This window comes from Bos indicus, chromosome 15 (assembly GCF_029378745.1).
Source record: "Bos indicus isolate NIAB-ARS_2022 breed Sahiwal x Tharparkar chromosome 15, NIAB-ARS_B.indTharparkar_mat_pri_1.0, whole genome shotgun sequence".
Taxonomy (NCBI): Eukaryota; Metazoa; Chordata; class Mammalia; order Artiodactyla; family Bovidae; genus Bos; species Bos indicus.
In genome coordinates, this window is record NC_091774.1 from 47,151,300 (window position 1) to 47,165,025 (window position 13,726).

The following is a 13,726-nucleotide window of genomic DNA, read 5'->3' on the forward strand; positions in this document are numbered from 1 at the left end:
CAAATATCAAATCATCATGTCTCTTAACACTCGCTGCTGTTATATTTGGTTTACAGTACCTCCGTGACCAGGAGGCTTCTGTTCATCTTTCCAACATCATTTGCTTTTCCTCTCCCAGCAGCGTGCTCTCCAGCCATTCCTGACTTTCAGTTCCTCCAACCTGGCACACACACTCTTGCTTCTGGGCCTTTGCACTTGCTGTTACTTCAGCCTGCAACATTCTTCCCACCCCCTTTCATACCAAATCTCACCTGACCTTCAGGTATCAACTTTGATGTACTTCATCCTTGTGTTTACATATTTAACGAATGCTTTTGGTGCTTACCAATGCCTCTGTGCTACACAGTGTGGTACTATGCTCTCTCTAGGAAGTTTTTTTTTTTTTTTTTTTTTTTACTTCTTTTTTATTTTTTTAATTATGAAAAGATGATAACACATTTACCAGAAACTTGGAAAATACAGAACAATGGTACATATAGTTCTACTATATATTTCAATTATTTTTCAAGTAGATAAATTAAGATTTTTAGTTGGAGTTCAACATCAAGCTCTCAAAAATTAATAGAATAATTATACAGAGAAATATAAGGATACAGTAGTCCCAAAAAGCACTATGAACCAATTCAACACAAGACTTATACAATTTTAGGAAGTCTTTCTTGACACTTCAGAGCATCCTGGACTCACTCTGTCATAATGCATTGTTTTGTAACTACTTGCACGAGCCTATATCTTCCAGCAAACTAGGTACCATGAAGGACAAGGAGAGCGCCTGTCTTTATCAGGAGGCCATCTACCATCAGTACATGATGACATATTGGGCTTTTGCTACGTGCCAGCACTTTGAAGTACTTTACATGTAAAGGCCTCATTTAATCCTCATCCTAACCCCTCTGGATCTGAGTTTTTTCATCTGTAAAATAGAAGAAAGAATGGCCTCCTTAGGAAAGTGGAGGTGAGAATTCTATCTACCTAGATAGGAGTCGGACACGACTGAGCGACTTCACTTTCACTTTTAACTTTCATGCATTGGAGAAGGAAATGGCAATCCACTCCAGTGTTCTTGCCTGGAGAATCCCAGGGACGGGGGAGCCTGGTGGGCTGCCATCTCTGGGGTCGCACAGAGTCGGACACGACTGAAGCAACTTAGCAGCAGCAGCAGCAGATGTAAACATAAACGTCTCCTGCATTGCAGGCGGATTCTTTACCAACTGAGCCATGAGGGAAGAAGTCAGGATAGATGTAGATATGCACAAAAGTATTAATGAGTGCTCACACAAAAAATACGGAATTCAATTAAGCTTTGCTGAGCACAGTCATAAATATATGAACCAACTGAATATGAAAGGGAAAAGAGATGGAGGGGTCCAAGATGACTCCTGGGGTTCAGCTTAAGTGACTAAGTGGAGGGCGGTGCCATTTCCTGCAGTGGGCAACTGAAACAAGTACACACGGTTATGGCTGTTAAGTGAATGCCCCTGAGACTATGAACATCTCTTATCCAGCTTTGGGCTTCTTATGTTCTGATCCAAGGATCAGAGAATAATAGCTCCCCTAAACTATATAAAAAATCCCTGGTATTAATCATTTGGAGAAAAAGCAAGACCTGAGATAGACAACTGGAATTTGGAAATCATGGGAAAGAGGACTCCCGTTCATCAATGAACTTCTTAATTTTTTGCATCTCAACCGAGTCTTAATTTTTAATCTAAGCTAGTGATCCTCCATGGTGAATGGTAGGCGGGCAACAGTACTACGAGGACTCCACAGGACACAATGAAAACCACGTATGGAGATACTGTGTAAGCCATGCCCCTGGGGCTGTGCCACGCCGAAGGATAGCCCTGACCCATCAGAAGAGGAGGGTTCGGCATGGGGAGCTGGAAGACCTGAAACCCCAGGAGAAAGCAAGTCATAGTATCTGCTTGTGGACTGATCACTAGTAACTATCTCACTGTAGTTACTCCTGAACCTTCATCAAAGTTTTGTGTAAGCAGGAAAGGGGAAAAAATGCAATATCAGAATTCCTCTTATTAAAAATGAAACAAAAACCAAAAAAATGTCTATTTTAGGAAAGCATTTTTAACTAAGAGTGTTTGACTACAGAACATGTAATGATGCCACTGCTACCAATTTTAGCTAGATATGAGCGGTTTGCTTATTCAAAGAAGGAAATTGCTCTGTATAAGAAAGCAACAGGATTTAGAGTAAGGACTGGGAAAAAAATCTCTTGTTACATAAGCATTGCCTTTGGGAAGCGCTAAAGGAAAAATAGGGTGACTGAACAGCATTGGGAGCAGTGCCGTGGAGATGGGACAGGGAGAGAAAACTCTGTCACTAGGAAATGCCCTGTAGAGGAAGGTGACAGGAAAACTGAGATCTAGTAAAGCATTTAAACCTATTTCTGGTTCTGTTCGAGAATGTAAATTGCCCCCACTGCCATCACCCATCTGCATTTCCCCACTGTACCTGACAGTGTCCATTTTTGTATACAGAGTGTATAAATTTGTATATTTGGTGTATTGTGGAAGGACATGCTGCAGGAACAAAGGGGTATGGGAAGAGAGGACAGCTACAAGAGGTGTGCCAACCAGCAGTGAGCAATAGAGAATCCAGGAGAAGAGGATTAAAGTGAGAGGGGACCATGAGGATGTAATCCTGCCCCATCCCCAATGGGAATCTCTGCAGAGCTTGGGGAGCATACTGAACTTCACACAGTCAAGGTACTAGGGACAACCAGAAGCAGACACTTGGGTTTCATGCATTTAGAGGAATCAGCCTGATCTCAGATGTGCCACAGGGAAGTTTGAGCCTGAGCTCTAGAGGAGGAGGCAGCAGGGATTAGAGACAGCCCCTGGGGGAAGAGGGGCTCTCAGGAGACCAGAACTAAGGTTCAGTCTGGTTGGTTTCTGCAAAGTCATTGTTTGGGCTCCTGCTTTGACCTACTGTACATGCCTCAAACTCCTCTCCCCCTTACCTTATGGGAGCCTTTCAGCTGCTCCTCCAAGTTGAAGACCAGGGTGGTGTGGGCACTGTGCTTCTCAATCAGCATCTTCAGATTTTCCAGGGCATTCTGTATCCTGAAGACACAGTGTGCCAGTGAGTGGACCTGAGGGAGTGGAAGGAGATACAGGGGAGGGAATGGGGGTCACTCACCGCTGGGCCCTGTTCTTAATGTGCAGGGTCATCCATTGCCGCTGCAGTACGAAGGTGTCCAGGAAGTCCAGGAAGGTCTTGGGAGTGACGAGTGACAATTCAGGGCACAGGTGCCCTTGGTAGCTGGCAGCCGAAAGGTGGATGAGAGCCATGGCTTTGGCCACGCTGGGAACTGAGGCCTGGATGTCTGGGAACCTCAAGGAGTCTGCAACAGGCATGACTTTAGCCTGGACTTGTGCGCTTGTAGGGGAAGAAAGGAAAGGGACCCTCTCTCCTTGCTCAGGAAGGAGGGCAGAAAAGGTGAAGGGAGGCTCAACCAGGTTCTAGAGAGAGACTGACCCAAGTATCAGTCCTCTTTAGAACCTGGTCTAGATGAGGGGTGAGGGCAGGTAAGGAGGGCTCACCGTTATCAAGGGGTGGGCTCTCAGCGCCCTTCAGGTGATGCTGGGCCACAGCGACCAGGGAGTCTTGGTCCCAGGGTTCATAGCGGTCAGTGCAGGCGATGGCCAGTTGAAGGAGCCTCAGGAAAAGGGTGGAGGGTAGCTGTTTGCGGGCCTGGTCATCTCCGATCAGGATGAACATGTGCAGGTGACTCCGCACCTGATGGCAGAACCTGTGGGGCCGGAGCTCTGATGCCATCCTCTCCTTCATCCCTGTCTGCCCACAGGTCCCCACCCCAACCCGACCCTCAGCCCTGCTCTTCTGTGATGCCGTCCTCTCCTTCATCCCTGTCTGCCCACAGGTCCCCACCCCAACCCGACCCCACAACCCTGCTCTTCCGTGCCCCCTCAGTAGCCCTTAAGTTTTGTGGGGGCTTTTGGCCTTTGGCCAGGGTGGAACCAGAGCAGAGCGACCCCTGGCTTGGGGGTCTTGGCCTCACCTCTGCCACAGAATTTCCTTCTTGATGTTCTGCTTGACACTAAGGCTGTCCCTGGGGAGATGTCCTTCAATGTTTTCCAGATCTGCCTCTGTGTACAGGTCAGGAAAACTGCCTGAGGTTGCCAGGGCCAGCAGGCGATGAAAGGTAGTAAGATCCACACCCTTGGGCACCAGCAGGGCCACTGGCTGGCCTAACATGCCAGCATGCCAGCTGGCCTCCCTTAGACACCGGAGAATGGCTTCCTCTGATCCACACGGCAGACGGAAGAGGCGGGTCTGACAAATGCCAGCAGCCAGAGTGATGGCAGTACGGCGCCCAGTCCCCTGAGCCCCTGCGAGTAAGAGGCCATGCTGCTGGGGCCTGGCCAACACCCGGACCAGGCGGGCCACGTGCCGGGCCATCGAGTGGCACCGGGCAAGGTGGGGGTTCAGCCGCAGCTGAGCAGCTGAGGTGGCCAGCTGCTCCTCCAGGCTCATCCACTGGCGTTCCAGGTACAAGTTGGAGCTCTCAGAGTTGGACTCTAGTATCAGTTCCTGACTGAAGACCAGGTCTGAGGGCTTCTCCTGGGGCCGGAGTAGCAGCATTGGGAGCAACAAGGGTGAGACCATGTCTTCTTGGGCTGCCTTCTGACCCAAGTTCTTAGATTTATTTGGCTGGAGTTTGTAGCTGGAGGTCCTTGTGCCTTCCTCCTGGCTTATCTTCTGACTCATGTTTCCTATGGTCATCTTCCTTACTGGTGCTACGGGTGGTGCTGAATCATTGCATGGTGAGCCTGTGATGACCGGAAGGTCGTACGGGGCCTCCTCCTCCTCCGTCTCACTCCCGCTGTTGCTCAGGTCCTCCCACTGAGCCAGCTCCCCTTCAGATTCCACTTCAGGCACCTTCTCTTCCTCCTCCTCTTCCTCATAACCCTTGCCCAGGCTCTGGGGTGCTGGCCCACAGCAGAAGACATTCTGAGCTACCTCTAGGAGCAGTCTGGCACAGAAGGAGCGTTCCTTGAGGCTGTCCAGCCGGTCACAAAACGTTCTCTGTGCCTCATGCAACCAGAGGCGCACGATGTTGCGCGTGGCCATCATGATCATCAGGCGGGTGCCACGTAAGCCGGACACGCGGCGCAGGTGCTCTTGATGGTTGAGACAGTCCACAAAACCCCGGGAGCCCACCCTGATGGGCAGCAGCTGCAGGCTGCCCAGAAGCTGGCTCACAGAATGTATGGAGAAGCGGTAGTGTGGGCGGAGGGGTGAGGGCATAAAGCAGTTGCCCACTGCCTCCCAGGCCTCCAATGAGGCCCGAACCAGGGCTCTTGCTAGAACACTCTCCCGCTCCACAGAGGGGAAGCGCTCAAGCCAGGCCTGTATGCTGGGCATGTGCCTGCTCAGCAGCGTGGCCTGGGTCACACTGCCCAGGGCCAGCACTGTGAAGAGCCGAGAGAGGCGCGGGCAGAGCAGCTGCTCACAGAAGCCTGGCACCGTGGCAGTGGCCAGGAAGTTGACTCCAGGCTGCAGCGTCTGCAGCTCCAAGGTGCTGTGGGTGTACACAGTGCCATCTATGGCCTGACGCAGAGTCTCCAACAGTGGCTGACAGCTCTTCTCTGGGTCTGGGGGCCATGAACAGAGAAAACCTGCGTGAGGCCGAACAACAGTGTCACCCTGCTCCTCCTCTCCCTGCCTCTGTGGGTCTGCTCCTGGCACACGTGGGATTCTGAGGAAGCTTATGCATCTGGGATGTTGGGACTGGGTCATGTCTGAGTACATTGTTCTCTCTCCCTAGAAGTGAGTGATTTTTTTTTTTCCTTCTTCCCTGAATCCTACCTCTAAGACCAATTACATATTCATTAAGTGAAGGTTAGTGAACAGAAAGGTTTGGAAACCTGATCTGACCACAGTAGAGGGAAAAGTGCAGTCACTACAGTCAAAGATAATGGAGTTATATCTCATGCAGGCTTTTATAAAGTCAACTTTATTGAGAAATTATTTCTATAAAATAAAATGTACACATTGTAGATAGTTCAGTGACTTCTGACAAATGTATATGTCCGTGTAACCAGCACCCCAGTGATATTTAGGACACTTTCATCACCCCAGAAAGTTTCCTCCTGCCCCGCTGCAGTCAATCACCTATCACACCGTCCCAGGAATTTCTATCTGATCTGACGTCTATCATTATGGATTAGCTTTGCCTATTCTAGAACTTCATACAAAGGCAATCATACAGTATGTGGTTTACCACGTCTGGCCTCGTTCACTCAGCGTGATTCTGAGATTCATCCTATTTTGCGTGTATCAGTGATTTGTTCTGTTTCCTTGCTGAGTGATATTCCATGATGAAAATATCACAGTTTGTAGATCCACTGACACTGATGGACTTTTGTGTTGTTTTGAGGTTTTGACTATTCAGAATAATGCTGCTATGAACATACATGTGCAAGGCTATTTGAGAACATACACGTGCTTTCATTTCACTTCGGTAAATACCTGTGAGCAGAACTGCTGGGTCATATAGTAAACATACATTAAATAGGGAAGAAACTGTCACACTTTTTCTCCCCCTATAGTTGTATCATTTTCCTACCAGCAAAGTGTGAGGGTTTCAGTTGCTCCACATTTCACAATTACTATCAGTCTTTCTACTTAGAATCTTTCCAGTAGGTGTGAAGTACTGTCTCACAGGTTTTACATTTGGAGTTCACTGATGCATAACCGTATCAAACACATTTTCATGTGCTATTCGTCACTCACATATTTTTCTTTTGTAAAGTGTCTACTCAAAGTTTTTTGTCCATTTTTTAAATGGAGTTTTTCTTACTGAGTTGTAAGAGCTTTTTTATGTTTTCAAGGTACAAGAGCTTTGTTAGATATATGTATCTTGAATTTTTTCTATGGATTTTTTTTTTTTTCGTTTTCATAAGTGTCTCTTGAAGGGCATAGGTTTTAAATTTTGGTGAAATATAGTTGTATCCTAAGAAATCATTGCTTCTAGCCAAGTTCACACAGATTTTTCTTCAATATTTTTTTAAGATTTATAGTTTTAATTTTTATACTTGTCTATAATCTATTTATAATTGATTTTTGTGAATGTTGTGAGGTAAGATTCAAGATTCTTTTTTTTTTTTCCTCACACATACATACAGATGTTTCTACCCCAAGAATTATACTTTCCCCCAGTGAATTATCTTGGAGCACTTGTTGAAAATCAAATGACCATAAATGACCATATAGCAGATTCATGATTCTGTTCCATTAGGCTGTATCCATGTCCTTATACTGATATTGGTATTTATTACTTGATTACTGTAACTGTGTACAGTAAGTCTTAAAGTCACTAGTTTAAGCCCTCCAACTTTCTTATTTTTCAAAGTTGTTTTGGCCCTTCTAGGTCTTTCGCATTTCCATGTAAGTCTCAGAAACAGTCTGTCAGTTTCTAAAAAATAAAAAAAAAAAAATACAAAATAAACCAGACTTTCTAGTTTAGACTGGGGCTGCACTGAATCTGTAGATCAGTTTGGGAGAAGGAACACCTTAACACTGGTGACTCATCTGATCTAAGAACATGATATATTTCTACATTTACTTAATTCTCTTTTATCTCTGCAGTATTTAGCAATTTTCAGTGTGTATCTTTCACTAAGTTTATTCCTAAATACTTTAAGCTTTTACATGATATTTTAAATGATACTTAAATTTTTAATTTCTGGTTGTCATTAGGATGTAGAAATAATAATGATTTCAATAGATTGACTTTGTATGCTGTGAGCCTGCTAAATTCACTTATTTATTCTGATAGTTCTGTAGTTTTGTTTTTGCTTTTGGTAGATCCTTAGGACTCTCCATGTAGTAAATCATGTTATATGCTAGTAGAGATAGTACTTCTTTTCTAATTTTAAAGGCTTTTCCTTCTTTCTCTTATTGTATTGATAGCAGTCTCTGTTCACTATTAAAAAGCAGCAGTGAGCGTGGACACTCTTGCCTTGTGACTGATCTTATGGAAAAAATGTTCAATATTTCACAATTAAGTATGTAATTAGCTATAGATTCCAATAGATATCCTTCATCAAATTGAGAAAATTCCTTTCTATTCCTAGTTTGCTGAGAGTTACCATAAATAGTGTTGAATTTTATCAAATGCTTTTTCTTTATCTACTAGGATGATCTTATACTTTTCTCCGTTATTCTCATGTCATGCATTATACCAATTGATTTTTGAATGTTGAGTCAACTTGCATTCTTGAGATATATCCCCACTTGATGATAATGTGTTGCTAAATTTTACTTAATATCTCATGAGGATTTGTTTTGCATTTATATTTATGAAAGATCATGGCCTATAATTTATTTTCTTGAAATATCTTTCAGAACTTGGTATTAGGGTTTGGTGGCCTTATCAAATGAGTTGAAAAGTATTTACTCCATTTTCTGAAAAACTGTAGGTTTCCATTTTTTTCTTAAATATTGGATATAATTGAACTGTGTAATAACCATCCAGGACTGGGAATGTTTATTATTATGAATTCAAATTTTTAATAGATCTATAGGGCTATTCTTTTCCTATTCTTTTTCTTCTTGAGTTAGATTTTGATAAGGTGTGTTTTTCAAGGCATCTGAATTACTAAATTTATTACTATAAGTTTTTCTACAATATTCCCTTGTTATTCTTTTTAATATCTTTAAAATAAAACCTCTTTCATTCCTGATATTGATCATTTATATTTCCTATTTTATTTCTTGATTTGTGTTACTTAGGGATTCATTTATCTTTTTAAATTTTTGCTTTGCTGATATTTTCTATAGTTTGTGCTTTTTATTCTATTTCATAGATTGCTGGTCTGATCTTTATTATTTATCTCCTTCTAAGTATTTTAACTTGCTCTTCTTTTCCTAGATTCTTAAGCTGAAAATATAGATCACTGGTTTCAAATTTTTCTTATTTTCTAATTAGGAATTTAAAGGTGTAAACTCTCTGAGCACTGCTTTAACTACATTCCACAAATTTTGATATATTGTGTTTTCATTATTATTCAATTCAAAATAGTTTCTAATTTCCCTTTGAGTTTCTTCTTTTATGCGTGAGTTATCTAGAAGTGTGCTGTTTAATTTCAAAAATTGGGGAATTTCTAGTATCTTACTGGTTTTTGTTGCTAAAGTCAGAGAAAATATTCTGTAAAAGTTAATCCTTTGAAATTTGTTGAGACTGATTTTATGCATAAGGTCTATCTTGGTGGATGTTCCATGTGCACTTGAAAAAAAAGTACATTTTGCAGTCAGTGGATATAATGTTCTCTAAATGTCAATATGGTCAATACTGCAAGGGATGCAAGGGACAAGATTATTCAGTGAGCATATGTAGACTAAGAAGATATTAAGAATGGAACACTCAAGTCTGGACTGTAGATATAGGTCTGAGAGTCGATAAATACAGCTAAGGATTTTAGAGTCAAAAGAAAGGACGATGACTCCTTCCCTCCCGACTCCTCACCGGAAGCAGCCAGGTGCAGATCCTCCAGCAGGAAGAGGAGAAAACCTTTAGAATCCAGGTGCCGCGCAGTCCATGGGCCGGCTTGTGATTGCCCCTGGACCTCCCGGCTCAGCAGGAGGCGAAGGTGGGTGGTACTGACAGCGGGGTGAACGGGGCTGTTTATGTAAGGGTGCTGTGGCTCCACCAGCACTTCCACAAAGGTTGTCTTCCCTGTTGCTGCCTCTCCAGCCAGCAGCACTGGGTGTCCCTCTGACAGAAGCAGGTCCACCACGTACAAGAGCCGCTCAGTCTGCAGGACAGGAGCAGGGCTTACTGTGGCAGCTCCTGGTTAGCACAGTAATCTAGCTGAAAGTAAAGGTCTTAGGAGGCTTACATTAAAGTTGTATTTGCAGAACACTTCATGTATTCTTGTGATTTTAAAAACGTTTCAAGGAATGGGAGCAGGCAGCCCTCGGCTATGCCGAGGACATGTACAACCCAGGATATCTCTTTGAGCCCCAACCCCAGCTTCAGCCCCACTGTCCTCACACCTGGGGAGAAGGGTAGAAGGTGCCCTGAGTTCCCTTGATGCGGCTGCCCAGGTATTGGCCAGTGAAGGGGGCCAGTGTCCCATCTTCGGGGCATACATGTAGGTCAAACACCGAGTCTGAGGGTGGCAGCTCACAGTAGTTGGAGAGGCAACTAATAGAATCCCTCAGGAAGGTGTCATAGAGGGGCCAGAGCCTGCTCAAATGAACATACGGTGAGAGTGTCATATGGTTACAACAGTTCCATTACACTCAGTTTCCATACACTCACACACCCCACCCTTCTCCAACAATGGCGCCAGGGTTTGGACACCCATGGGTCATTCCATTTCCGCCCTCTCCATTTCCCCCCTCCAGCCCTGTAGATACCTGGAGGGAAGGTGGGCTCCGAAGCCCCAGATCACAGCAAAAAGAAAGCTGCTGATGGCCAGCAAGTGCTCCCTGCGCTTACTAGGCACGGCATCACTGTCAATCTGGCTCTGGTGCAGACAGCTGTTTTTTGAGGCCTTGATGCTTCGAGCCACTATACACTTTGAATCACTATAGCTGAGGTCCTCTATGAAGGTCACCATGGCCAGGAAAGGAGCCCCAGTAGGAAAAAAGAGGAGGGGGTGGGAAAGAGAGTAGAGGTTGGCTATCACTTCTCACTTTCAGTCCCAAGACCCTAGTCCACCTAAGAACCTGGGCCACAAGCTTCAGCTTATATCCCCTCTATCCTCAAGGCCATATAGCTCTCAAATCAGTCCTTGCCTCTACCTGGGATATGTGCCTTCTCCTCCTCATCTATGCGCAGGTATGGGTTGAGCAGACAACGCAAGATGCGAGCCAGGCTGGTGACTTCAGCCACACCTGGGCAAATGGCCCGCTGTCCATGTACCTGCAGCAGAGAGCTAACACCCTGGCAAGTGAGGAACTGGAATGTTGCGGGCACCAGCCCTTCAGCCAGGTGGCTGAGCTCAGTGACAGTCTGGGGCTGCAGGCGGTACTCACGGGGCAAGGCTGCCATCAGGACGCTCAGTATACCCTGCCAAGTCTGCTCCCCCCCACACCACACCAGGGCACAACGGCCCACCACTGTGGGGGACATGCCTGTGGTATCGCCCATTTCCATCAAAAGAAAAGTACCTGGGGGTCGTGCTATTTGCTGACCATTGGGGAGGCTAAGCTGTGGGGGGTCACCTAGGAGGCAAGTGATAGAGTCCAGCCAGGAAGAACTGGCAGCTCCATCACATATTATCCAGTGATGAATCCCCACTGATTCCTGTACCTGCCCCCTCGGGCCCACGGTCCTACACCGACTGGCTTCACGCAACAGCCTGGGGAAGACACCATTGTGCCAGCAGGGGCCCTCCAGCCATCCCAGGAACTCCTGAGGGCTGAGGACGCCTGGATACAGGTGAGTAATTTCCACAGGCTGGCAGCTCTGGGTTGTGGGGTCCTCCATGGCCGCCAGCCGATTCTGGATCTTAAATAAGCTGTGCCAACACATGGTCTTGCCACTGCCTGCTGGGCCCAGGAGCAAAATGCCTGAGGCCTGGCCCAGGGCCTGGCTCAGTTGATCTAGGGACCCCAAAATATCAGGGCTGGGATGCAGGCCTCCCTGCCGTAACTCCTCCACCAGCAGTGACTTCCTCAGCCTGGGGGTCACAGGCTCTGCCAGCACCTGGGAGGCGGTGGGAAAGAGCCCACAGAGCAGCTTCTGGAGGTCCTGCAGATGGGCCCCCTCCAGGAGGCTGAACAGTGGGGAGCGCAGCAGGGTGCGCAGCAGGGTGGCCTCCTCCATGGTGGCCAGGCTGCGGGACTGCTCAGACTCGGGGTCCTCCTTGGTCACATTCAGAGCCTGTATCGTGTCTTCTAGCACTTTCCTGAGGAGGGGCAGGCGGCAGGGCAGGGGCCCAGACACCAGCTCACGCTCTAGGGAGAAGAACTTGGATAGGCGGGTCGCGATGCGGGAAGCATCCCGGATCCCTGCACCCAGCAGGGTCAGCTCTGCCACTTGCTGCAGGTCGGGCAGGGTCAGCGCCACGGGCCGCAGCAGTTGGCGCAGGTTGGCAGGCATGGCAGGGCTCAGGGCCCGCAGCGTCAGGAGACAGCCGTAGCCAAGGCGCATATCCACATGATGTCTCTCAAAGAAGCTGCTGCCGAGGAGCCAGGGGTGGGTGGGGTCGATGGTGCTGGTACTTCGGGAAGCTTCCTGGTACAGCGGGGCATACAGGTGGCGCAGTTTGGCCAAGCGCTGGCCCAGGGCAGAGAGCAAGCCAAGGGGCAAGTGCTGAGCTGCTTCTAACAGCAGCCAGGCACCTCCCTGCAGGGCACCATTCAGGTAGTTGCTCAGGCTGCGGGCCTCCATCTGCGGCAAGCAGGGCATCACCACCAGCTGGCGCCCCAGGGCCTGGGCCAGGCTCTTTACTATGGCTGCCTTGCCCACACCACTGGGGCCCAGTAGGGTCCCGCAGGCCACCTCTTCCAGGGCTAATAACAGCACGAGGGCTGGCCGCTCAGGCAGCAGGCTGGGTAGGGACCCCAGTCTGGGACCCAGGTACTCATAATTGTACAAGAAAGATCGACCCAGCACATCTATCCAGCATGCAGCTGGGGACAGAAAGGTCTCAGTAGACACAGCAGTCTTGAGACCCTGCAGGGGGCTTTGTGGAGCAGTGTGAGGGGAACCCAGGTGATACTTGAGTTGGCGGACCCAGTGGAAGTCTGTCAATCCACTGACCTGGTGCTCTTGCAGCAGCTGGGATATGTCCCGATGGGTCACCGCCATGACAAGCAGGGCACTGAGCAGGCTGGTCTGGCGGACAGAGGGCAGGGGCTGCTCACCCTGAGAGGCCCTCTGGGCCCGGAGAAAATGCACCAGTACCTCTAGCTTGCGCACATGCATGGGGACCATGGCCAGGGTCCTCTCTTCAAGCAGAGCCTCCTCCATGCCGGCCCACCACACCACTTCCTCCGCCACCAACACACACTGCCATGGGAAGGCCTGGACTAAGTCCAGCCAGTGCTGGACATACATCTTCACGGGCAACTGGCTTTCCTGGGGAAACTGGTTTTCCTGCTTGAAGGCCTTGTCTAGGGACGGGCCCAGAGCAAGACGGGCAGCCACGCAGTCCTGCAGATTGTGCACCAGTGCCAAACGCAGACTCTCCTCCAGGGAAGCCAGCCACTTGGGGAGATCGGGATGCAGAGGAAGGGGCCCCCGCAGCTGCACCTCCTCCCCACCCACCCCGAACACCGCGAGTGCCTCCACCTGAGTCTCTATGCTTGGGCTTGACTCCGGGTCATCCGTGCCTTTTGCAGTTTCACTGGACTCGAAGCTCACGGCATGCACGTGAGGAAAGCAGCGTCGAGCCCACAGCTGGGCCTCACAGGACTCCAGTGGGGCAGCCAGCAGGGCCACGAGCTCACTGTCACTGAGGAAGAAGAGGCGGGGGAAGTGGGCGCGCACGGCATAGAGCACACTCTCCAGTGCCATGATGATGCCCTCCAGGTCCATGGAACCCTCCTGCAGCAGTTGTTGCAGCTGCTGGCCTTGGAAAAGAGGGTTCCGCTTGGCACTGGGCACTATGAGTGACAGAACCAGGGGGTCAGCTACAGAGATCTGCATCAGGGTCCGATACTGCGCATCCATGGCCTCGAAACGGGTGCTCTGTGGTAAGAGAGGGCAAGGTGAGGGCAGCGCCCCCAC

At 48.2% G+C, this 13,726-nt stretch overlaps 1 protein-coding gene across 3 annotated transcripts in view; it reads right to left on the reverse strand.

Moving 5' to 3' along the window:
- The window catches only part of DNHD1 (dynein heavy chain domain 1), a 63,518-nt gene that overhangs the window by 14,116 nt on the left and 35,676 nt on the right, over window positions 1-13,726 (reverse strand). For 2 of the 3 annotated variants that reach the window (XM_070803760.1, XM_070803761.1), the window contains exons 23-30: window positions 10,792-13,687; window positions 10,405-10,591; window positions 10,039-10,231; window positions 9,509-9,797; window positions 4,037-5,633; window positions 3,561-3,769; window positions 3,157-3,430; window positions 2,978-3,080 (exon numbers count right to left, since the gene is read on the reverse strand). In XM_070803760.1, coding sequence (XP_070659861.1) covers window positions 2,978-3,080; window positions 3,157-3,430; window positions 3,561-3,769; window positions 4,037-5,633; window positions 9,509-9,797; window positions 10,039-10,231; window positions 10,405-10,591; window positions 10,792-13,687 — 5,748 coding nt within the window. Of the gene's footprint in view, window positions 1-2,977; window positions 3,081-3,156; window positions 3,431-3,560; window positions 3,770-4,036; window positions 5,634-9,508; window positions 9,798-10,038; window positions 10,232-10,404; window positions 10,592-10,791; window positions 13,688-13,726 lie in introns of those variants that run through there. The other variant, XM_070803762.1, reaches the window with a different exon arrangement.